Source organism: Barbus barbus, assembly GCF_936440315.1.
Source record: "Barbus barbus genome assembly, chromosome: 26".
NCBI lineage: Eukaryota > Metazoa > Chordata > Actinopteri > Cypriniformes > Cyprinidae > Barbus > Barbus barbus.
Window position 1 is genome coordinate 30,272,725 of NC_136754.1, and position 26,379 is coordinate 30,299,103.

General features: G+C 38.4%; 2 protein-coding genes across 3 annotated transcripts; one reads left to right on the forward strand and one right to left on the reverse strand.

Moving 5' to 3' along the window:
* Nucleotides 1-255: 255 nt before the first annotated feature.
* LOC306846179 (uncharacterized protein) lies at nt 256-7,766 on the reverse strand. Its single transcript, XM_079379328.1, has 2 exons — nt 7,359-7,766; nt 256-3,798 (listed from the first exon to the last, which is right to left on the reverse strand). Exons 1-2 carry the CDS (start codon nt 7,429-7,431, stop codon nt 2,135-2,137), a joined length of 1,737 nt encoding a protein of 578 aa, XP_079235454.1. The 5' UTR covers nt 7,432-7,766; the 3' UTR covers nt 256-2,134.
* Nucleotides 7,001-25,745, forward strand: LOC306846197 (ranBP-type and C3HC4-type zinc finger-containing protein 1-like). 2 transcript variants are annotated; one of them, XM_079379355.1, is made up of 10 exons: nt 7,001-7,069; nt 8,138-8,411; nt 11,276-11,450; nt 15,114-15,200; nt 15,859-16,000; nt 18,139-18,229; nt 18,314-18,599; nt 22,804-22,904; nt 23,142-23,252; nt 23,335-25,745. In XM_079379355.1, exons 2-10 carry the CDS (start codon nt 8,244-8,246, stop codon nt 23,359-23,361), a joined length of 1,188 nt encoding a protein of 395 aa, XP_079235481.1. In that variant the 5' UTR covers nt 7,001-7,069; nt 8,138-8,243; the 3' UTR covers nt 23,362-25,745. The 2 variants fall into 2 exon arrangements, with proteins under 2 accessions (XP_079235481.1, XP_079235480.1); XM_079379354.1 differs by lacking the exon at nt 7,001-7,069 and having other exon boundaries at nt 11,276-11,489; nt 23,335-24,635.
* The last annotated feature ends 634 nt before the right edge of the window (nt 25,746-26,379 follow it).

Sequence of the window (26,379 nt, forward strand, 5' to 3'; positions counted from 1 at the left end):
TGAAATTAACAAACTAAGATTAATAAATGCTGTAGAAGTATTGTTCATTCTTAGTTCAGATTCCACCATGTTTTAGGTCTCGCTCAGGAGCACACAGTGTAAACACACGCAAATCACCACAGAAAAAAGCCAACCGTTTACTAATAATAGTATACAGTAAGAGTAGCTAGACTATCCACACAGCTGGCTAAATATGTGAAATTATAACATGCTAATTAGTATAAAGGACCTCAAGGTAAAGCAAGCCACTGACATAAATCAAGATTAACTTTATTGTCATTCAGCAATCATAGAGGCATACAAGATCATTATTTTACTAAAGACATGCAATATTTACAAAGGAGGGAATATATGCTGCCTTCAGACTGTAATAACTACAGCTATGCGATTACAACGAGAACCGGGTTTCTGTTTCACTCAACAACGCAAGCATGTGCATCTTTAATGAGTAGCTTGCTTTTTCAATTTGCAGCAAAGCATGGAAAAGCATTAAATGGATAGTTCCCCATGAATTAAAATGTGCTGTTAATTTACTCACTCTCAGGCAATCAGATGAAGGTGACTTTTTACCTTAGCTAGAACTGTGAAGAAGATTTTTTTTAGTTAAATTAAACTTAATCACTTCACCTTTTTACATAAACAATGAGAAATCATAAAAATGTTCATTCAAGTGTTCGGTTCACGTATGCACATATCAGCGGCTCATTGGTCTGTCAGACGTCCAAAAGCAAGAACTGATTTAGTAGCAGATCTGTGCTACTTGAGCCACGAACTGTTTCAGACACTTCAGTCTGATTTCTTGATCCTGTTCATCGAGGTCATTAAAAAGAACCAGTTCAAAAGAACGATTGGTTTGTTAACTGGAAATCACTCTGGGCCATTTGCCTGAGGCTCTGGATTACAGGTAATAATGTTGTAGATAATGTTCAGTTTCTTGCACAGACTCGTCGTTTTGCTTCATAAGACCTCAATATATCATCAGGAACCTCTGCTATTCATTTTGTGCTCCTTGATATGTTTTTTCACTCTTAAAGTCAACGATAGCTGTTGACTTATATTTGATGAATCACCAAAAACCACATCTTCTTTACTGTTCTACTGAACAAACAAATCACCTTCATTTTGGAAGGTCTGGGAGTATCTAAATTAACAGCTAATTTTATTTTCATTATTGGATGAACTATGCATTTATATGTGCTGTATGTAGAATTAACTAGTGCTGTATGTAGAATTGAACTAGGTATTGCAGTCCAAATTCAAAATATCGATTTTCACCGGGCCCCTCCTACTCAGACTTGAAGCACGCGCAGGTTGCCAGATTGACGACATGCACAGAAACGAGCACACATGACGATGAATTAAATTAAATACACTGTATTTTCCACCAACTGGCAACCCAGGATGCCGAAATACAATTGGGTTAACTGGCAGTGGGCGGGTTACACAGACCAAAACAGAGACGACATTCCATCCCGGAACACACATTTTCAAAGGAGAATAACTGTGACTGTAGCATTGTTTTTCAGATAAACAAGTATATTAACTTAGCATGTTTCTTAAATATCTGCAAACCTATTATGGTATTTTGATGCTTTAGTAGAGTAAAAAACGTACATACAGCACCTTTAAATATGGGCATTAACCAGAACTGCTTGTCAGTTTTAGTACTTTTGAACTTAAGAACTGGGGTTTCAATATTTTTTCTGCTCTTTGTTCTTTTATATTTTACTAAAGCAGCAACTATATGGAATGTTAAATATTTATCATGTGTCAAAATCACAATGTTTTTCTTTAGCCAGACTGCACTGTCTTAGTGGCATAAATGGCATGTTTAGCTAGTATTTTGGCTTGCCTTACATTTGTTTGAAGAGCACAAATATCACCATTAGGTTATGTAACCCCTCTTAAATAAAAGCACCATTTTGGACAAAATTCTGCTTTTGTCTACATCTGAATCTCACACTGTTTACTCATTACCGAAGACAAACTTTGCATTGCTCTACTCTGGATAATGTGAAGCATAACTCGATGTGCTTAAAATCCATTTTCCAAATCACTTCAGGGTCACACAGTTGGGTCGAATGCCAGTCCACCAAAGAGCTACACTGAAAATCCATGGCTTGGCTTTGCATTCTTATGGTTTTAGGGTTCTTGAACTAGGGTTTTCTCCAGTGTGGGTCCGCTGGTGCCGTTTCAAGTATGTCGCTCTGGTAAAAGCCTTACCGCACTCAGGGCACACATGCGATTTCTCACTGGCGTGTATTTTCTGGTGCGATTTTAAGCTGCCAAGCAGTTTGAAACTCTCTCCGCACAAAGAGCATAAGTAGGGTCTCTCATCCGTATGAAGCTTCAGGTGTGCTTTTAATCGCGCCGCCAGAATAAACTTTTTCCCGCACTGATCGCAACTAAACGGCCGTTCTCCAGAGTGAATGAGCAAATGCGTTTTGAAAGTGTTGCTCTCTGCAAACCTCTTGCCGCACTCAGAGCACTCATGTAATTTCTCTCCCGAATGATATTTCATGTGCATGTTTAGGCTTCTTTGAACCGTGAAGCTCTTGCCGCACTCGTGGCACGTGTAAGGCTTCTCTCCGGTGTGAGTTCTTATGTGCGTCTTAAGGTGTCCTTTACATTTGAAGCTCTTTCCGCATTGAGGACACGTGTAGGGCTTTTCTCCGGTGTGGATTCTCATGTGATCCTTAAGCTGTCCTTTATGTGTGAAGCTCTTTCCGCATTGAGGACACTTGGAGGGTTTCTCTCCGGTGTGAATTCTGATGTGAATTTTAAGGTTTCCTTTATGCGTGAAACTCTTTCCGCATTGAGGGCATGTGAACGGCTTCTCTCCGGTGTGACTTCGCATGTGACGCTTGATGTACCCTTTATCTGTGAAACTCTTTCCACACTGGTTGCACATGTAAGGCTTCTCTCCGGAGTGAGTTTTTATGTGATTCTGAAGGATTATTTTCCGAGCAAAACTCTTTCCGCACTGATGACAAGTGAATGGCTTCTCTCCGGTGTGGACTCTCATGTGACATTTAAGGTTTTCTTTATGCGTGAAACACTTTCCACATTGAAGGCAAGTCAGTGGGCTCTCTTCGGTGTGAATTCTTGCGTGAATCTTAAGGTTTCCTTTATTTGTGAAGCTCTTTCCGCACTGAAGGCACATGAAGGGCTTTTCTCCAGTGTGAATTCTCATGTGACACTTGAGGCTTCCTTTACACGTTAAACCCTTTCCACACAGATGGCACGTGAAAGGCTTCCCTCCGGTGTGAATCTTTATGTGATGTTTAAGGTATTCTTGCTGTGTGAAATTCTTCCCGCACTGATTGCATGCGAAAGGCCCTTCTTCGATGTGAATTCTCATGTGACACTTAAGGCTTCCTTTATGTGAGAAGCTCTTTTCACACTGAGGGCAAGTGAAAGGCTTTTCTCCGGTGTGAATCCGCACATGACATGTAAGGCTTCCTTTACATGTGAAACTCTTTCCACACAGGTGGCATGTGAACGGTTTTTCTCCCGTGTGAATTCTCATGTGACCATTAAGGCTTCCTTTACACGTGAAGCTCTTTCCACACAGGCGGCATGCGTAAGGCTTCTCTCCAATGTGAATTTTTATGTGATCCCTAAGGTTTGCTTTATGTGTGAAGGTCTTTTCACATTGAGGGCAGGAGAAAGAATATTTGGCTTCTGTTGTTTCAGTTAAAGACGCTTCTCCAACTTTAAAATCTTCAGGCATTTCAATAAAGTAGTTCTCCTTGATGTCACTCGGTTCTTCTCTTTCCTCTTTCACCTCCATCTGGTCTAAAATCAAAATATATTAAATAGTCAAAATAAAACAGTTCAAGAAAAGTGAAAGTAGAAACACTAAAGTACATTTCAATTTAAGTGATGCTTAAAGGTAATTCTGACTAGAGGTCGACCGATGTATCGGTTTTGCCGATTAATCGGCACTTATAGTTGATGGCGTGAACTATCAGCAAAAACTCTTTCTGATTGCTCTGTTTTTTTAAACACCTAACTTCAAACTCATTTATGCCACATTGCTCATTCTTGAAGTAAACATATGTCCATTTCAGTGCTGCACGATTAATCGAATGCGATTGTCATGCACATCTCGTCAGTAAAGCTGGTTCTGTGATTAGTAGTAAATCTCCATCAGCTGCTTTCAGATGGAGCAGCATTTACTACACAGAGCCGTAATTCACTGAAAAGCTACGCAAACTCACGTTCATAATCGCAGACATTATAATCGCGCAATAATGAATTCAAAGACAGGGCTCGACAATAAGGACCTCCCGATGGCCCGGGTCCAGTGTGAAAGACGTTCGGGACAGTAGACGTATTTGTCACTTGCCCGATCGGGCCACTGCCGTGTCGTCACAAAATTGTATCATTTGCATGTTAATTAAAGCCTTGTTCATTTAAAAATCAAGCGATTAAAAAGCATTTCTGTGTGAAGACAACTCCATCCAGTAGTACTCGCTCGCTGTGTTCTGTTCTGTGTGAACAGCGCGCGCACAGACAGCCGTGTCTCTGACATGCGCGAGCCGCCCGAATGGGCAAATACATACAAAAGTATGTCAAAATACCCATCTTGGCAAGTAACTTTGTAGCTTTAACAATGATTAGTCTAATTTATACACTGGAGTACAGATGCACCGATCATATTTTGTTTTATTTCAGGCTATCTCTGTCCGGTGCTTGCACACAAATTACACTGCAATCATTTTTCCAAATGTGTGGAAATGTTACATTATTATTATAATTAGTCTGCGAACGGCCGTTAACAGAGACGCTGAAGACGAACACAAATAGGAGCAGTCAGATCATCAAGATCCCTGTTCACACGATGCACGAAATATAGGAAGAAAATCCAAATATTGAATTGTATATGCGTTTCTGGGTTTACATGGCGTTTTCTTTTCATTTTGTCTCCGTATAATGCATTTAAATTAGTGTTCAAGCGCAGCGCTGCTCTGTTTGCAGTGGAAACCAAGGAGTTGCTGTATAAGCGCCACCTGCTGGCAGAGAGTGAAATTACGTCTCATTCAGCCCGCCTGCTGTTTCTGTGTCATGCATGCAGATGTTTTATGTGGCATAATTTCACAAAGCTAAAGTCAGGTCATTCTGTTTTTGGTTCAGATTTTGAAATTATACAGTCTAATATAAATCAAACATTGCACATGTTTTGTGTGTGTGTGTGTGTGTGTGTGGATCAATTCACGATTAAAATGCAGTGGGTGCCTCTAATTTCAAATGGCTATGAAAATCAAGGTGCAACAAAGAGTGAAGAACATGCAAATGTTATTCAATATGTGATTTTTCTATGTATGTACCCGAACATCTACAAACATAAAAACCTAAAGCATCATGTCATTTCTATATTTGTGCTATAGGCCTATGATTATTTGGGCTATTACTTGTGCTATACACTTTTAATAATGTTTAAACTTTATATTTATGTTTATTTCTGGCTAGTGATTTTTGCTGTGGTATCAAAATTGAAATAAAGAATTGTAAAATTTATTTGGCATCTAAAATATTGGTGTCACATAAGCTTATTTATTATAATAGAGATCAAAAACAATGATAACAGCAACTTTTTTTGTGTGTGTGTGTGTCAGGGCCAGTGAAAATGTTGGCAGGGCAAGTAAAAATTTGAATTTCTTTGTTTTCTTGCCTTTGTGCATCTCATGAAGCTTAAAACGGCTAAGTGTATAAAGGCCTATGCTGTGACATTTTTTTTAATAACTGGCAAGACGCAGGAAAAGCTGTGTAAACAGGTTCGTCCAATCAGTGACAGTGACACCGCAAATATGCAAATAAGAACGTTAACCGAGGGTTTAGGAATGTGACCCGTCTGTTAATGAATACCCAGGATTAACAGTTAACCCCAGGTATAGTATGAGCAGTGTGAAACGTGATTACAGATAACCCGTTTATCTGGGGTTTAGGATGACTCTGGGTTAACAACTGCAAGTGTGAAAAGCCCTTATGGGTATAGACAGACAGATATTTTTATCATTGTTAGGAGAAGCGTTTCAACAGTGTGCGGTTGCCAAACTGTATTAAAGCTTTAATCGGGATAAAAACATATTAAAATCTAACATAAGCAGTAGCATTTACAAATAACTGCGTATCTAAACGTATGAGACAACAACAAAAAAAAACATACCGTGATCCTCTTCACTAATATCCTCTGCGTCTCAATCGTTCTCACATTGATAAGCAATATAGATGACGCCATTGTTTACAATACAACCAGAGCACATGCTGCTGAGCTGAGGGGCGGGACTTCAGACGCACTAGAGGCAGTTTAGCCAATCACAACTAGGGTTGATGTAATGATGGTATGACGATCCATCACAGTTTGAACGTGCACGGTTATCATACCATAAACATTTACATATCTACAGTTAAAAAAAGAATGAAAAGCACGCATGCACGGTGTTTTCAGCGTAAACATGAACCTCAACAGAGCTGCTTTGACAGAAAACTTAAATAAACATTGCCAAATACATTCTGAAACTCAAAGATCGGCTACAACTGTCAAAATAAAAGTTCAATTTAACCTGAAATTATGACAGAAATATATTTTAAGGAATATCATGTTTGTCCATAATTTAACTTTGTTAAATATTCATTTGATAACATTTTAAAACATTAATTAAAATGTTAAAGTCTGATATAAATATACATAAGGTGTATACCTTTATTTTATTTTTCTTAAATAATATTAAATGTTTTCAAAATGTTTTCAGAAGGGAGACTTCAATACTTTCATTAAAATGATTTCAAGTTTGTTGCAATAAAGGATTTGTTCACTCAAATAACTTGTTCTCATTATTTAAAGAGCCATTGTTACTGATAAGAGTTATTGTTTAATATATACCGTGATATACTCTGAGACGATTATCATACCGTGAAAATCTGATATCATTACAACCCTAATCACGACACACTGAGGCCAGCTGACCAATCAGAGGCCATCGCGCATTTCTGAGGGAGGGGCTTCACAAAACCAGGAAATCATCGGAGCTTTCATAAGAGAAGAGACGGGTGTAGAATAAAGGTAGATTATGTGAAAAATAATGCAGTTGTTTTTAAAAACGAAGCATTAACATGTTGGACAGAATATGTTTAATTATGCTGTTTGGCATCTTTTATGATTTTCAAGTCTGGAAAATTTGCTAAAGCTTTATTACTGTATTCCTTTAGTTTAGCAGAACATAGCAATGACAAGGTCATGATTCAACTCTCAAACGGATAAAGCATGTACTTCATCTCCCAAATGCATAAAATACAACAAGCTTACTTTAATGTTTGTCATCAGTCGTTAAGAATCATAAACGGACACCAACCTCTCTGTTGCTCAGTGTCTTCATCTTTCACTGGATCACTCGTGTCCACAATCTCCACTTTAATAAACTCCATCTTTACAACAGTGATGTCAGGCAGAGCTCAGGAAACTTCTCTTTGTCAGCTTAAAGATTTATTCAACACAAATCAGGGATAATAAGTGAATCCCTCTGTTCCAGGCATACATTTAGCCGCTATTTACGAGAAATAAACTAACGTTATGCTGCATTACAGACAAAGCTACAATACTCCGTTCAAAATTACCAACACAAGTGATGTCGGAAATATTACATGTTGTTCAGCACAACTTCAACACACTTATGAGCGCTTTATACACCTTAAATGCTGAGGGGCTCAAAACAGACCCTTCATCAGTCAAAATAACAACAAAACGAAAACGGCGCAGAGTGAATGACGTCACAACGCCACTGAGCGGCAAAATAAAAGACTTTTGAACTTGCCAAATAATAATAATAATAATAAAAAACACTCCATCTTTATTTGACCCTCTGACTGTAGCACTCTGTATTCTAATTCTATTTTATATATTTGTTTTATTATTTTTTTTATTAAGAAAGACAACATGAATAGGCTGCTACTACATCGACTGTATATTAATGTATTTAAAAATAAGTTGTATGTTCCAGATTTATTGCCCACAAATACTATGTGTGAAAAATATGTTTGATTTTTATTCAATTATTAAAGTTTTTATTTTTCTTGTTTTAATGGTTTTATTTGATGCGCATCCGCACATGGAACTACATGTTGACGTCATAAGGAGGGGGCAGAAAAACATCGGACGTGTTTCCTGTTTTGAGTCTGTCGCCGCTGCTCGTGAGGATGGAGATGATGTGAGTCCGCCGTGATTCGGTTCTGCGGGAGACATGTCTGCGAGCGCGGGATGCTGCACGGTGCTGATGTCGGTGCGCGTGACGGTGCGGCCGCTGTCGGTGCGCTCGGATTCACTGCGGCTTCAGCTCAACATGAACACAAACCGAGCCGGACTCTTCACTCTCACACTCAGAAACACCGACCGCGGGGGACGCAGCGTGGTACACACACACACACACACTCACTCACTCACAGACACACACACACACACACACACACAGACACACACTCACTCAACACACAGAGACACTCACTCACAGACACACACACACACACACACACACACACACACACACAGAGAGACACTCACTCACAGACGCACACAGACACACACACACACACACACACACACACAGAGAGACACACACAACACACACACACACAGAGAGACACACACAACACACACACAACACACACACAACACACACACAGAGACACTCACTCACAGACACACACACACAGACACACACTCACTCACAGACACACACACTCACACACACACAGACACACACACTCACACTCACACACACACACACACAGAGAGAGAGAGAGAGACACACACACACACACATAGAGACACACTCACACCACTGCTCGAATTGAAGGGGGGCTGGGGGGATCCGGGACCCCCCATAAGGCATTAGGGACCCCCCATAAGAAGTAAAAAATAGACTTAGGGGGGTCCCTCAGACATTTTTACTTGGAGTAAGCCATTTAAAAGAAGAATAGTAGCTTATCTCTATTTGTTATGCAACATTAAATAGTATATAGTTATGCATATTATGATCAAATATATTGTTTATTTTGTATAAATTGTATATTGCGAGACTAACCCCCACCAAAAAAAAAAAAAAGTCTGATGGTGGGGACCCCCCATAAGACTTGATTCAATTCGAGCACTGACTCACACACACACACACACACACACACAGAGAGAGAGAGACACACACACACACAGCTGTCATCAGTGCTGTTTAGCTGTCAGACTCACTATCCTCACATTCATAGTGTATCATCAGATCAGTGCTGTCTGTATATCTGTCAGTCTATGTAAACACTGTTTACCCTCATAGTCTAGTGTCATGTAGATAGATATAAAGTTCTGTAAACATCTTTATTAGGTCAAACAAATACTCAGAAATACATTTTTCAGAAAAATAGGTACAAAAGCTGTCACTGGGATTGCAGTCTTTCAAAAGAAGGTACACTTTTGGTACTAATATGTACAACCTGAATTTCGGAAATGTTGGGGCTTTTTTTTTTCATTTGAATAAAATGAAAACTAAAAGACTTTCAAATCACATGAGCCAACATTTTATTCACAATAGAACATGGATAATATAACACATTTAAATGGAGAAATTGTACACTTTTATCCACTAAATGAGCTCATTTCAAATGTGATGCCTGCTACAGGTCTCAAAAAAGTTGCCACGGGGGCACAAATGGCTGTATATAAAGGTTTTAGAGCAACATATGCTCCCCTCCAGATGACGTCTATTTCAGGGAAGGCCTCGTGTATTTCAGCAGGACAACGCAAAACCACATACTACAGCTATTACAACAGCATGGCTTCATAGTAGAAGCGTCCGGGTGCTGAATTGGCCTGCCTGCAGTCCAGATCTTTCACCTTTAGACAACATTTGGTGTATCATTAAACAAAAAATACTTCAAAGACTGCCACGAACTCTTCAGCAGCTGGAAACCTATATCAGGAAAGAATGGGACCAAATTCCAACACCAAAACTCCAGAAACTCATAACCTCGATGCCCAGACATCTTCAAACTGTTTTGAAAAGAAGAGGAGATGCTACACCAGGGGTGGGGAACCAAACGCACCTGAACCAGCTGATCAAGGTCTTCAGGATGCAATTAGGTGTTTTTCCCAGGTGTTTTCAGGGTTGGAGCTAAACTCTGCAGGAGAGGCCCTCCAGGATCAACGTTCCCCACCCCTGTGCTACACCATAGTGAACATGCCCCCGTCCCAACTATTTTGAGACCTGTAGCAGCCATCAGTTGAAATGAGCTCATTTTATGGATACAATTGTAAAAATTTCTCAGTTTAAACATGTATATTATCTATGTTCAATTGTGAATAAAATATTGGCTCATGTGATTTGAAAGTATTTTAGTTTTCATTTATTCAAATTTTTAAAAACGTACCAACATATTCCCGAAATTCGGGTTGTACTGTTCAGGAGCTAATATGCAGGTTTAGGGGTAAATAAATAGGCAGTGTTGGGGATGTAACTGGTTACATGTAATGGAGTAATTTAATTACAAAATAAATATAACCGTAATCGGTTAAAATTAGTTACTTATGAAAATGTTAATGATTAGAAAGGGGGTTACATCTGAATATATTCACACACACGGATTTAATTGATTTCTTTCCCAAATTGCATCGGCTGCTCTAAAACAGCAATGTTTCAGGAGTTTAGGACACAAAATAGGACACATGCTTATTCGATAACGGTTTTATTTCATATTTGGGTTTATGTAGGCTATATGCTTTATATTTTTAAGATAAAGCTGTTTTTTCCATGGCATTGTTAGATACCAGTGTCTACCGTCATTGCTGCACTGATTTGATTTCAAAAACAGCGTCATAGCTACTAAACTATTTCTTTTCATGATTTTAAACGCGCTTTTTAACCTCAGAATGATCTCAAAGTAAGTCTGATTTTGTGGTGTCAAATGATGGATTTTGAAAGTCCGACAGTAATTAGTGTAGAGCACTACTGTAAGGTTAACCCTGCCTGCTTTACATGTTTAAAAATGATTAACAGTTCAAAATATTAGAAATTTAGAAAAGTAATCAAACGTAATCAGTTACATGACTTTAAGTAATTGAAGTTGCTACACTTATTACATTTTAAATAGTGTAACTTGTAATCTGTAACTGTTACATTGCCAAAGTTACATTTCCTTCCTGACACTGTAAATAAGGTACAAAAGCTCCTGCCCTGGTGACAGCGGTCATACAGCAAGCTGAAGGTTTATGATGATCTGTTCTCTCTCTCAGTCTCTGGCAGAGTTTGATCTGCGCTCTGTGAAGTACGAGATCAAATCGGCTCGATGTCATGAAATGCGACTCATCAAGCCGCCCCACGACTGCCTCACGTTCACCTTCCGCAGCGAGCAGGAGGCGCAGGAGTGGGCGACTGTCATGATGTCCTCGCTCAGAGAGTCACACAGAGGTCAGAGGTCATTTAACCCTACTCTGTCATATTTGATACGTGAGTTTCTAATGCCTCAGACTCAACTTTAGTGTCCCGTTAAGGGAAAGTAAGATTGCAGCAAAGTGCCACATATCTATGCACACATAACCATTAACACCCATAAAAACATACAAATTCCCAAAACATGCATTAAAATGTATAGGGATGCACGATATTTATGCTACCATATCGGTATCGACCGATAAATGTAATTTTTATAATGCATTATTTCCTTCAGAGCCATGATGTTTTTGAAATGCTTAAAATATGATTGGAATCACTTTGAAAAGCACAATACACTTAAGTGCAACATGTGCAGGGCAAGTCATAAAGGCTACATAAAATTATAATGTGAACATAACTGTAAATAATGTTTTGGGATCTTTGTGCTCCTGTGTTTTGTGCGTGCGTTGAACGCGTCCACAACGGAGCAATACCTCCATGATAGTTAAGTTCGCTTTTGCATATGCAACCTTTTGTGCAATTGTACGTTGTAATATTGTTATTTTATGTATATCTGATTTATCTCATATATATATATATATACAGTGCCCTCCAAAAGTATTGGAACAGTAAAGACAAAATTGCTCTGTTGGCTGTGGAGTCAAGATATTTACAAATATGATTAAAAGATGAATATAATCAAGTTTCCATCCAGATTTTGCGCTGTTTTGTTATCGACAAAGAGATATGCGTTAAAAAAAACTTTGTGAAATTTGCTGTCTAGAGTCTGTTTCCATCCAACTGACCAAATTGCTTGTTATTCTCTCCAATACTTATGCTCGCATCAGATAGAGGGATGAAACTCTAAAAGTGCTGAACTTCTTACATCTATGTGTTGAATCACCCAATAATAAAATGTGACATTCTGTAGTTTTGTCTCATATTCATCTTTTAATCATATTTGTAAATGTGATTAATTGCACAACCCTAATGTGTCTGTAAAATCACCAACAACTTCCAGAAAGCTGGGTTGATGACAATCTACTGTCCTCAGGAGACTTTGACACAGAATTACAGATGCTACACAGCAAGATGCAAACCTCTGACCAGCACCAAACATAGAAAGACAAGATTAGAGTTTGCAAAAAAGGTGAGCCAGAATAGTTTTGAAAGTGTTTATGGACCGATGAGACAAAGATGAACCTTTATCTTAGTGATGGGAAAGCAAAAATGTGGAGAAAAAAAGAGAACTGCAATGATCCCAAGCATACAGCCTCATCTGTAAAGCATGGTGGAGGTGGTGTCATGGCATGGGCATGCATGGCTGTCTCTGGAACAGGCCCTCTCAACTTTACTGATGACTTAATGTATGATGACAGTAGCAGAATGAATTTGGAAGGGTACAAAACCATCTTGCCTATCAATATTCAAGAAAATGCCACCAGATTCATTGGGAAGTGCTTCATATTGCATCAGAACAATGACCCAAAACACCCTGCCAGTTCAGTCAAGGAGTTTATAAGAGCAAAGAAATGGAAAGTCTTAGATTGCCCAAGTCAATCTCCAGATTTAAATCTGATTGAACATGAATTTCACCAGCTGGAGAGGAGAGTAAAGGTTGAAAGGTAGCACTTTATTTTACAGTACGTGTACTTCCCTGATACATGGTAAATATATTGTACCTACAGGCATATGAGTGGTAACACAAGGTACTTAACTGAGGTGCATGCACATAACAAGAAACACGGCTGTACGTAACAGTCGTACATGCATGGTAATTAGTTTGTACATACAGACAAGTGTGGATAAGAACAGTCACTTACAGGTAGTTCCCGTACATGGTATCTAATTAGATACTTTACTGTACCTACTAAACTATATACATGGTAAATATGTAGTGCTTATGGACGAGTGAGTACAAATAGGCAGGTCCTTACAGTATCCGTATATGGTAACTAATAAGATACATTACTGGTAAATGTGTAGCACCTACGGAAAAATGAGCTATTATGTGGTAACAAACAAGACACATACTGTACTTGGTATACACGTGGTAAATATGTAGTACTTACAAACAAGTGTGTGTTAATGTTAAATTGCTCTCCACAACAGTGCTTACAAAGTTTGAAGTATTGGTAATTCCTGTGTAATGTTTATGTAAAACGGTGCACTTAATTTTACAGTCCTATTTCCATATACTTACTATGTACATCTACCATCAATTACTCAATAAGTACTCAATAAAGTGCTTCCGGTAGAAACTCCCCAAAGTAAGCAACAATTGGGATTGGCTGCATTAAAGGCTGTTAAGAGTATTTCAGAGGATGAGAGCAAGAGTCTGGTGATGTCTATGGGTCACAGACTCACTGCTGTGACTGTGTGCAAGGGATCTGCAACTAAATAATAGCTTTTAATCTTTTATATCTGCCTTATGTTCAACTGTCCCAATACTTATGCTCACATCAATGAGTGGGATGAACTCTAAAAGTGCTTTTTTTTTTTTATTTGGTAAAACATGTACAGTATGTGTTGAAACTGCTAATAATAAAATGTGACATTCTGTAGTTGTCTCATATTCATCTTTTGATCATATTTGCAAATGTCTTGACTCCACAGCCAACAGAGCAATTTTGTCTTTACTGTTCCAATACTTATGGAGGGCACTGTATATATACGTTTGGTTAAGTTAATAGAGCGCTTCAGTTCACTGGTGATAGGAGAGTAAAGTTACTTTTAAAACATGCACTGTTCAAATTAGGCTGCTTATGTTGAAGTGTTTGGAACGTGGCTTTTAATGATGAGACCTTCTTTTGTAATCAGGCTGTCAAAAATTAGATTAAAAAATTGGATATAGACTTATCGGCCAACATATTGGTTATCGGCTTTCAAATATAAAGAATTAGGCCAACATTTTTATATCTGCATCCCTAAATAATTTACTAGGCGCTACTCGAGTTCATAAATGTTGCAGACCAAATACATTCTCCTCCCCACCAAACTTGTTCAATGTCCACAGTAACAAATGAATCTGTAGTTCTTTCCGAACTGCATACAGGAACTCTGAAACGACGGCCTGATGGCAACATCTGAAACTCAATATGTCGTGGGTGGTCAGTAGCACAGAGAATGATCTAGGCTTTCTTAACAACAGACTTTTGGAAAGTTTCGGTAGGCCCAGCTTGATTAACACAGATAATCTTGCCACCTTCACAAGGCTACCCAGCCTATTCTTATTTGACAAACTCAAATTACCGTACCATGCCACGATGCAAAAGGAAAGGACAGATTCAATAAATTGTTTCTAAAACAGTGTCATCATAGAAGAACAAACACTAAGATTTTAATTTCTTCTGAAAAGACATGCATGTCCAGAAATGAACTCTCCACCACATAAATAAATCAATAAATACAAAAATAAATACTTTATCTGGTATACATGGAACGGCACGAGCAACAAATCACCTTCTGCCGGTCGCCTCTAGAGCAGCGCACCTGATGTTTGGATGGTATTTTCCAATGAATGATCAAAATGATTAAACCTGTTTCACACACAATCTACTGCATGTCTTCTGTTGTCTCTAACGCTAGTAAAAGCTGCTTCACCTGTCTTCTTGCTGTCAAGTCTTGACTGATGTTTATCATGTCAGATATCCTTAGCCTCTCTGATTGTTCATTGGTCACTCTTTTTTTCTGTCTCAGTTGCCAACATTTCTCATTCTTCAAATGAGGGACTGCAGAATGTAAAGTGTGGAGAGAAAAACTCTGTCTTGTCACTGTCAATGAAAGGTTTGTTTTCTAACGGGAGTGTCGACTGGGTCTAAGCTTGATTTTTATTGATCAATAATCTAGTTCCACCATTGTTTTCAGTCACAAAATAAACTTGTTATATTTAGATGCACACTTTTGTGGCTCTTATTGATGTCTGAGTAAGTAATGGTTTACAGAAAGCTGTCTGCAGTGATGTTAAACTGGCCCCATACTCTTCAACCACTTAAGATAGATAATGCAATTATTAGTCATTTTTTATATTTATAATATATAGGCTAGCAATTGATTGGTTTTGATTTGTTTTTCCCTAATAATGCTCCTTAGCTTTTATGAAATCACTCTAAATCACTGTTTCTTGGGACTTATTGCTTTATTAAACTGTTTAAAATGAACGATTACATTTATGCAGAGTTGACAGACTCACTTTGTTCTCTATTTGAAAACATTAGACTGTCAATTTGTTTTAATATTGTTGCTGCTGCTGATATTAAACAATGTTTTTGTTGTTGTGATATGAAGATGAAATGAAACAAAAACAAGTAAAACGAAATAAATATTGGTTCTACATATACAAAGAATCTGTATCGGTTATAAAAGAAAATCAGTCTCTAATACAAATCTTGTTCCCATTGAATGGAGTTGATCTCGTAAGCGTTGTGTGATTGTGTTTCTGTAGAGGAGCTGTGTCTAGAGCTTTCTCGAGCGATAGAGGCTGGAGATACTCATGCCGCTGTGCACTATGCCACAGATCTGGCCAAGCAGCAGATCGCACTGAGCATTCAACCTGCGCTGCAGGACACAGACGGCACAGAGATCAGGTCTGTTTGCCTCGTCATGCTCCAATTAGAGCAGATATGTCTTTTGCCTCATGTTTATTTTGTCTGTGGATGTTTTACGGTCTTATCTAGAGCTACATGATTCTGGAGAAACTGAGTCATAATCTTTAGTTTAATACACAGATCATGATTCTCCTACAGTTCTGAATAGACAATAACGTGATTTACTAGAGGTTCTGACAAAATGTTAATTGCTGCAGTCTCTTTTGAATGATTTTTTTTTTAAAGCTGGTTTAAATTAATTATTCAATGACTCGCTTATAAAGAATTCACTTGTTTCATTAGTGGAGGAAGTGCATTTGTGAGTGAATCTCTTGAAAGAATGATTCTGTGACTCGGTCGTAAAGACTTCACTTGTTTCAGATGAATCGCTGTTTATGAACAAATCTCTTGAAAGACTGATCGAGTGACTCATTCACAAAGACTTCACGTGCTTCATTACTGGATGAATCAGCACTTTTTAATGATTCACTTTAAAGAATGAGCCAAAGACTCACTCATAAAGATTTCAGTTTTCATTACGAGATGAATCAGCACTTTTTAATGATTCACTTTAAAGAAAGAGCCAAAGATTCACTCATAAAGATTTCAGTTTTCATTACGAGATGAATCAGCATTTTTGAATGAATCTCTTGACTCCATGATTCAATGACTCACTCATAAGACTTCACTTGTTTTATTACTTGATGAATCAGCATTTCTCTATGAATCACTTGAACAAATGATTCAACGTTCACTTATAGAGACTTAACGTGTCTAGCAAAGATGCATAACTGTTTTATTTGTATTAATGTGTTAATGACGTTCCTGTTGAAATCTTGAAAATAATAAACAATAAAATAAAGCGACATGAAACGACTATACATATAGATGCAGTACATGTATTTATACAACAGTTCTTTCAGGTCCTCGAATCTGATTGGCTGATAAGAGTGTGATATTAGAGCTCCAACAGCTATTTCAGTTTGTAATCACATCATTCCGCTTGCGGTACTTCTTACAGCGAGTGTCATGGTGACTCCCAAATCCAGTATGATTTTATAAATATTACTGTATTTGTGTCATGGAATGTAGTTTTAAGAGGTTTTCAGGCAAGAATGTAGTTGTTATAGTTCAATTATACAGTTTGTTAATAAAGAGAACATCTATTTGAAAATTGCATCAATGTTTTCGGAGCTGTGAGCTCCAGATGGTCAGGTGCCGTTCTGCGCTCATAAAGCCGCAGTGAGAGCGCCTCACCTCGGCCAGATCTTCTGGAATTTACCACTGGCTCTGATGTCTCTGTAGAGATTTAGTTCGTTTGGGGTAAATCTACCGGGCAATCTTTTCTCATTAATCTATTATTTGTTCCAGAGAAGATAGTTTTGGAAAAATCCCATGTTTATGTAAATTCAAAGCTTTATATCAGAGCTCTGCCTTTGTACATTGTTGCGCCATTAGATGCGACGAGACTGTTTTTATGAGCGAGTCAGCATTAAAGACTTTTATACTGAAAAAATAAACACAAACAAATTATTTTTAGTTTCAACAACAGCTTGACGCTGTGAACAAATGCACTGAGCAGCAAAATTACCTTTTAACAGATGAAAGGATATTAATGGTAAGACGGCTTTCCTCAGCAGATATTCAAAGGAATGATTTATTGTGAATATGAGATTGATCTGAAGAATGAATGCTGTATCAGATGCCGGTAATCACATTAGCTCAGTCCATCGCTCTCATAATACTCTATATAATACAGTAAGCTTTTAGTACAGTAATACAATAAGCTTTTAATGCACAACCCAACATTCCTTCGTTACTAGTTCTAAAGTGATATTTTGGAATTAGTAACGGGGGCTTGGGCTCAGCTCTTAAACTGCAAAACTTTGATTTGAATCCACGGCGGAAGGAAGTAGTTCTGCACAAACAAGGGCTTTTAAAGACACTCCGTTGTTATTTTGTTTATGTATTTACACACTCGTGTCATCGAACTGTTGTATAAGCGCAATATCACACTTGTAGACGTATACAGCAATATACAGCCATATCTCACGTCTACGAGTGTGGTATTGCTTATATAACTTAAAGTCCTGAGTGTGACACATTTCACAGATGTTTTTTTTTTTCTTCTTCTTCAGCTTAGCTGTGGTAATAGAAGATGCATCATCTTCCTGTTGTGTCACAGTAAAAGTCCACCCTCATGTGACTGTCGCTTCTCTGAAGCAGCAGGTAGGAAAGGTCAAAACAAACACATCTTGAAGTCAGATCTGATCTGTTGAATCGATGATCTGATGTTGTGTTTGTCTCTTGCAGATGTTTGTTGAGTATGGTTTCCACCCCAGGGTGCAGCGCTGGGTCATCGCTCAGTGTCTGTGCTCTGACAGCCGCTCTTTAGCGTCGTATGGCATCTACAGGGATGGCGACACTGCGTTTCTCTACCTGTTGTCTGCCCGTCACGCCTGCCTCGGCCGCCAGCAGGAGCAGGAGAACGGCCTGTCGATGCCACCCACAGCAGCGCCGCCGAACGCCAGCGGCCCTGTTAGCCATGACTGGAGAGGATACAGCACTTTACCGCCCCGCTTCAGCCACAGCAGCACAGGTGCGCTCGCTTCACTCACGTGTGTTTGACAGGGTCCAAACATGCTGCAATAGTCAGTGTTTATGGTGTCACTGGTGTGAACCCAGATAGCAAAATTCCTGAGGCCTAGACCAGGCACACACTTGACACGTTCATCTGGCTCACATACTGCGTGGAATGATGGCATTTGGGCGGTCCGCTCCTGTTTGCCAGATTTGGGCCACAAGCAAGCTATAGGAAGGCCGAATGTCAGCCATGAAAATAAATAAAATAAACCAGAACTGGCCCAGTCTGGGCAACATTGATTTTAATACTATCCCAGATCCGGCCCAGGTCCAACACCTTGCTCCGGCCCACATACTGTGTAGAATGATGGCATTTGGGTGGTCCACTCCTATTTGACAAATTTGGGCCACAAGCAAGCCATAGGTAGGATGCATGTCAGCCATGAAAATAAATAAAATAAACCAGAAACAAAGGGCATTAAAGTGTGCGAGACGTGAATTTAAATTGTATTTATTTAACTAAGTGTGTTAACTAAGCCAGACATGCAAAATATGCAGAGCGGGGGGAGCGAGGACTGGAATTGGGGACCGCTGGGCTACATCATGTCATTCATCGGTGAGAAAACTTTATAGCACAGTTAGTAAAAGTACTACAATACCAGGAAGGAAGGTTGGGTTGTTGATGTTTGCCATTCTCGCTCTGTCTGCACGGCGTGCGTGAACGTGCTGATGATGTATATAGCTGATGATATATGTTGACAGGCAGGTAGGAAAGCCAATTAAAACGCTCATACCGAGCGTTTGGATTGGACGAACATTTCTTGGTCCTACACCTTCCACAGAATATATAAATGCATTTAGACCACTTAACTTAATGATTGATTAATGATCAGGAAGTGAAGAGACTTTCAACTAGAATAACAAAAAAGACAATCTGAAGACAATCAACTATTGCACATTTAAGTACTCAGACCAAACAAGGATAATTAACCTGAGCAGAATAATACAATCAACACAACAAGGGAAACGGTGCAAAAGGAAAACAAAGTCCAAATTAACAGAAACCGTGACAGTAAGAGCTATCATTATAGTGCACTTTTGTTTTTATGCTGCAAAGTACACATATAAAAAAAACTGCTTTTAAAAGCATGTTTCAAAAAATAAATTGCTGGGTATGTAGCCTTCTTAGCCTGCATCAGGTAACTGTGTTGCATCCTACTAAAAGTAGCCAAATATCCAATTCAGAAAGCCAGTGTTAAGTGGCCCTCAATAGTTTTGTAATATATGGGGCATATTTGCCATGTCAAATGTGGGACAAGTTAGGCTTATACACTGATTAGACACTGATTAGCCCATGCTGAATGTGCTGTATATTTGGCAAAAGTGGCCTAAATTGTTATTAATTATTTGAGCAATATTTGTCATTGTCATTGCTCACCGCTTTTAATTTTCGTTTAAACTTTTTTTTATAGTAATAAAAATCATTGTTCAGTTAGAGGACAATTAATAATTGAATGCAGCTGCTCAATGCAGTGAGCTGAACGACCGTCGCATCACAGATCAGCAGCAGGAGAGTGAAGTGAGAGAGACTGGACGATGGCGGAACATTTAGTTACGAAACGAAATGCAAAAGCACCTGTTTGGCAATATTTTGGATTTTGAAAAGCCTATTGACTTCTGACGTTTATCAAAGGTGACTTTGGAAGTTTTGTGCATTGTATTTTGTTGTTGCTTGGAATTAAAGCAATTGACGCTGAATTACTGCTAATTTGAAAGTAAAATGCGTACGGTGCTCTTACAAGCCATTTAAAAGGAAAAGAGGGAAAACTCAAACACTCCCTCCTCCCCACTAAATACTTCCAATCAAAGCCACAGCAGAACTGTTTTGTGTCCTCGAGCAACACAGCAGTGTTTCGTTACGCAATGAATCCACGTTTTTGAACGAATCAAGTGAGTCAATGATTCAATAACCCATTCATAAAAGACGGTCACTTGCCTAATTTCTGAATGAATCATTTATTAAAATAGTCATTTGTCGTAATCTACTGGTGGTTTGGTTTCATATTTAAGTATTGCATTTTCCCCAACATTTTAAACTTGTATGTTCAAAAATATTTATAACATTAATCTTTTAAATTATATTTATATATGCATTTGAAGTTTGCAGTGTAAATGCATTTATGGCAGCTCAGCTTCATCAAACAGTCTGTTTAAATGCATCTAATGCCACTTAAGATGCAGCTTCTGTGTTTCCTCTGCAGTGGAAAGATGGAGTTGGTTGATATTGATTTAATTTGAATTGTAACAAATCTACAGCTTCTTATTCTAACAGAATTAATTGACCAAATGTGAGAATTTTATGTGAAAGATGACATTTAATAAAGTTGGGGGAAAATGGCTATTTATAAACATAATGGGAAATGACATTTGTTTTGTTATACAGTGCCTTGTGAAAGTATTCATACCCCTTCATTTTTTTTTTTTTTTTTTCACGTTTTATGTTGCTGCCTTATGTTAAACTGCTTTAAATGACTTTTTTCCACATCAATCTACACTCCATAACCTATAATGGTAAAGCAAAAAAAATTAAATAAAAAGGTTTTTAACATTTGCAAATTTATTAAAAATAAAAAAACTTAAATGATTCCATTGCATAAGTACTCATACCCTTATCTGGGACCGTTGGAATTTAGCTCCGGAGCAATCATATTGCTTGTAGGTGTTATTAGACTTTGAGCAAATTCAATTGAATGGGTATAATTTGGAAAGGCACACACGTCTTAATAAAAGGTCCAACAGTTGATGATGCATATCAGAGCAAAAACCAAGCCCTGGGGTCAAAATAACTGCCTGTAGAGCTCAGAAACAGGTTTGAGTCAAGCCACACATCTGGGGAAGAGTTCAGAAAAACATTCTGCTTCATTGAAAGGTCACAGAAGCATGTAGTCCCTGTTACTCTCAATGGAAGAAGTTTGAAACAACCAGGACTCTTCTTAGAGCTGGCCTCCTGGCCAAACTGAGCAGTTGATGGAGAAGGGCTTTGGTTAAAGTGGTGACGAAGAACCTGATGGTCACTCTAGTTGAGCTCCATGATCATATGTACAAATAGGAGAAATCTACAGAAGGACAAACACCACTGCAACACTCCTCCGATCTGGGCTTTATGGCAGTGTGGCAAGACTCAATCCTCTCTTCAGTGTAGACGCATGAAAACACACTTAGAATTTGCAAAAAAGCAAACTAAAGGACCCTCAGAATCTGAGAAATAATATTATCTGGTCTGATGAACCTCAATTCTAAGCATCATGTCTGAAGGGAACCAGCTCTGCTCATCACCTGCAGAGTACCATCCCAAAAGTAAAGTGTGCTGGTAGCAGCCTCGTGCTGTGGGGCTGTTTTTCAGCGGCAGGGACTGAGTGACTCGTCAGAGTAGAAGAAAAGCTCAATGCACCAAAATATAGAGAGAGCCTTAATGAAAACCCAGTCCAGAGCAATCAGAACCTCAGACGGGCAGAAGGCTTACCTTCCAACAGGACAATGGACCTAAACACACAGCAAGAGTGGCTTATAGACAACTCTGTGAATATCCTTGAGTGGCCCAGCCACAACCTGGGCTTGAACCCAATCAAATATTTCTGGAGAAACCTGAAAATGTGTGTTTGTCCCCATCCAACCTAACAGAGCTTGAGACGTGACGAGATGAGGAGAAGAATAGCAGATAATTGCCAAATGCTGATGAGAAAAGCTTGTCACATCAAACAAAAAAAAACGTGAGGCTGTAAAGGTGCTTCAGCTAAATATTTAGTTAAGGGTATGAATACTTATGCAATGTACTTATTTCAGGTTTTTTATTTGTAATTAATTTACAAAGTTGTGACAATTCTGTTTTTGCTTTGTCAATATGGTGTATGGAGTGTAGACTGATGTAGAATTTTTTTTTTAAAGCAGTTAACATAAGGCAGCAACATAAAACGTGAAAAAAATGCAGGGGAATGAATACTTTCGCAAGGCACTGTATACAGGCAGGTCACACTTGCAAAAAATAAATCAGAATCAGCCAAGAAAATTGCAATTGATGCATCTATTTATTTCTTTTAACCAAAAAAATCTATACTAACTCAAACCTCTGAACAGTAGTGTATGAATGATCCAGTTGCTCTTGCTCTTTTCACTGTCAGTATCACGGCTCGCATCAGTGTGTGTTTCTGATTGGTCAACAGGCAGCAGTGGGTGTGGCCCAGAGAAACACAGTGTCAGTGACATCATTAACCTTGAGATGTTGCAACTTGGCAGATCCAAACTGAAATCAAGCAACACACAGGTAATAATTACATCCACATAATCATGAACCACACACTCCCACAGACTTTATCTTTAAATATTACAAAACCTTTGAAAGAAAGAGATCACAAATGGAAAAGATTGCATAAAAACACAGCATAACGGTATATTTAAATGTGTGTCCCCTAATATAGATCTGTCTTCTAGTTTAATGTACGTAACAAGCAGATTGTTGGCTTATATAACGAATAGTTAATATTTTCATCTCTCTCTTTAGTCAGGCTGGTCCTGTCCTTCCTGTACATTCATAAATAAGTCTACGAGACCCGGCTGTGAAATCTGCAGCACAGATCGACCCAATCCTCCCAATCACAGCAGCGTTCAACAGGTGATTTCACTCACAGCTACACCTACACCTGTTCACTGTGCTGGAACACTGTGTGCTGATGTTTATTCTGGTTCTGTTTTAGGAAAAAGCAAGAAGATCTAACCAGTGAAGCTGTGCTGTAAATACACACAAACAGAGACACAAACCCTAAGATTATCTCCCATTCAAACGGCATGTGAAGACCTACAACCAGACTCCTGAGGTGTGACATGCTAGTAGTTTTTATAAGAGTTGACTTGTATACAAGGCTTCAAACTCCCACAGTGGCTATGCAGCATATTTCACCGGTGGGTTCATCTCTATTGGTTTAAAGTGCAGTTATCAGGAACTGATTTGTTGCTGGGTTCCCCTTAAAGGAGCTGTGACATGGATTTGCTTCTGAGCTTGATTAATAAATGCTTTGTTTATAATGAGGAGGATGTTTTGATCTATGAAACTTGCAGGATCAAGAAACATTTGATTTCTCATGTCACAAGTCCTTTAATGAGTGATGTAACTGTTGAACAGTATTAGGCATCAGAAGATATCCTGGTTCATTTCCATGAGCTAACAAAAACAAAGCAGAAACCTACTCATCTGAGGCTCTAGATGGTAAAAACTCAGTCTATTTACGACAAATTGCACAAGTTTTTGTTTCAAATATGACATCATAAGAATCTTTTAGCTTTGGTTGTTGGTTCAGATGCGTAATCTGAATAAGAAAACAACACTGGTGAAACTTCAGTGTAAAATATTAAACATGCAGTGTTTCAAGCTTTATTTTAATATCCTGATTTTCTAGATTTCAATGCATCTTACCCATCTGCAGACTTCTTCTTTTGCTGTTTATTCACAAACTGATCTGTTGTGTACTGTAGTTTCTGCAAGTGTTTAGGACTCTTCTTCACTCACTAAACCGTGAGCAAATCAGCGTTCGTGTCCGTTCACTGGAACTGGACAAATATTTGTTTTTAATTTGTTCATCAAGCTCTATTTTAGGGGCTGAAGTTTTACAGTAAATGTGACTGTATATCATTATGTGACGAGGCCAGTACATAGTGAGAAAAACAACTGAATGAAACCTGCATAAATGCATGTTATGTGAATTATATGGTCTAATTATTCCTTATCTAATTGACTGGGAATTCTCATTGAAGAATTTGTTCATGTTTGGAACAAACTACATTCAGACACAGGGTTATGTGAATTTATTTTTTTACATGGCGTATTTATTATAATTGCACTGAATGTGTGTGTGTTGTAAATGATTGTGTTTAAAGTCTACCTGCATCTCACCATGGCTTTGCTGTGAATAAACAATGAATTGAGAAGTTTAAGAGTAATCTTTAGCCTCTGGAAATGTGAGAGATTTTACTGTTTAGTAATAAAAACACAGCCTCTATTGTGATGTATATTCTCAATTTATTATCAAAATGGTAAATGGCTTGATAATGAACTGATATGAATTCAAACTATTGCATCTGCATTTCTTCAGCTACTGCACAGTCCTTGAGCTTTCTGTGAATGTCTGAATATGTATGAAAGCAGAAACATGGTTTTAGTTTCATCCAAGTTAGATTTAAACTGATAAAGGTGGCCACTGTATAATTTGTATTTTTAATTTGTATACAGTTTTTAATTTATACACAGATTTCAAATGAGCCATTAATTGTTTAGTTATTTATTTAAAATAATTGTCTGGGCTCAGTTGAGCTTGAGTGATGCTCTAACTATGTGTTTTAATAGACCTATTTGGTGTTTGCGAACAGTGATGACGTTTTTTTGTGGGCAGAGCCTATCTGGTGGCAGAAAATGACCGTTTTTGACCGCAGGTTTCATTCATTAGTCTGTCTGATTAAACGTCTGCATTCAGCTTCAAATGGTGTTTTTGAACAGAATTCTATAAAAATTATTTACATTCCAATTCTTACAATGATATGGTTTGTATTCAGCCACCAACCACTTCAGAAAAGTCTTAGATAAAATTATTTATTAACTTACTATAGGCATATAATATTTATTACACTGTGGCTTGGTTTCACAGACAGGGCTTAAGACTAAGCCAGGATAAGGCCTTAGACATTTAAGTAATTGTTATGAACATGCTTAGAAAAAAACATTACTAGGGTGCATCTTAAATAAAGGCACTTATATATTTTAAGATCAGTCAATGCAAGTTTATTTCAGTTGAAACAACTCAGACTTACATTTTAGTCCATAAAGACATGTCTGGATGAATCTGGTGTGGAAGAACACAGAGCCCTGACCGTAACTCCATCCTACAGCTTTGAGATGAACTGGAATAAACCTGACCTTCGCATTAAACATCAGTGCTTGACCTCACAAATGCTCTACTGGATGAATAAGCAAAGAATCCCACAGAAACGCTCCAAAACCTTGCTGGGAAATACAGGTGCATCTCAATAAATTAGAATGTTGTGGAAAAGTTCATTTATTTCAGTAATTCAACTCAAATTGTGAAACTCGTGTATTAAATAAATTCAGTGCACACAGACTGAAGTAGTTTAAGTCTTTGGTTCTTTTAATTGTGATGTTTTAGTCTCACATTTAACAAAACCCCACCAATTCACTGTCTCAACAAATTAGAATACTTCATAAGCATAAAACATTTTTAGTGAATTGTTGGCCTTCTGGAAAGTATGTTCATTTACTGTATATGTACTCAATACTTGGTAGGGGCTCCTTTTGCTTGAATTACTGGCTCAATGCGGCGTGGCATGGAGGCAATCAGTCTGTGGCACTGCTGAGGTGGTATGGAATCCCAGGCTGCTTTGATAGCGGTCTTCAGGTCATCTGCATTGTTGGGTCTGGTGTCTCTCATCTTCCTCTTGACAATACCTCATAGATTCTCTATGGGGTTCAGGTCAGGCGAGTTTGCTGGCCAATCAAGCACAGTAACACCATGGTCATTGAACCAGCTTTTGGTACCTTTGGAAGTGTGGGTAGGTGCCAAGTCCTGCTGGAAAATGAAAGCAGCATCTCCATAAAGCTTGTCAGCAGAAGGAAGCATGAAGTGCTCTAAAATCTCCTGGTAGATGGCTGCGTTGACTGTGGACTTCAGAAAACACAGTGGACCAACACCAGCAGATGACATGGCACCCCAAATCATCACTGACTGTGGAAACTT

Coding starts and splice junctions, on each gene's coding strand:
- LOC306846197 (XM_079379354.1), top strand. CDS start 8,244: ATGTCTGCGAGCGCGGGATGCTGCACGGTGCTGATGTCGGTGCGCGTG. Junction 8,412..11,275: donor ACCGCGGGGGACGCAGCGTG/GTACACACACAC, acceptor TCTCTCTCTCAG/TCTCTGGCAGAGTTTGATCT. Junction 16,001..18,138: donor ACAGACGGCACAGAGATCAG/GTCTGTTTGCCT, acceptor CTTCTTCTTCAG/CTTAGCTGTGGTAATAGAAG.
- LOC306846179 (XM_079379328.1), bottom strand. CDS start 7,431: ATGGAGTTTATTAAAGTGGAGATTGTGGACACGAGTGATCCAGTGAAA. Junction 3,799..7,358: donor AGACACTGAGCAACAGAGAG/GTTGGTGTCCGT, acceptor TTTTGATTTTAG/ACCAGATGGAGGTGAAAGAG.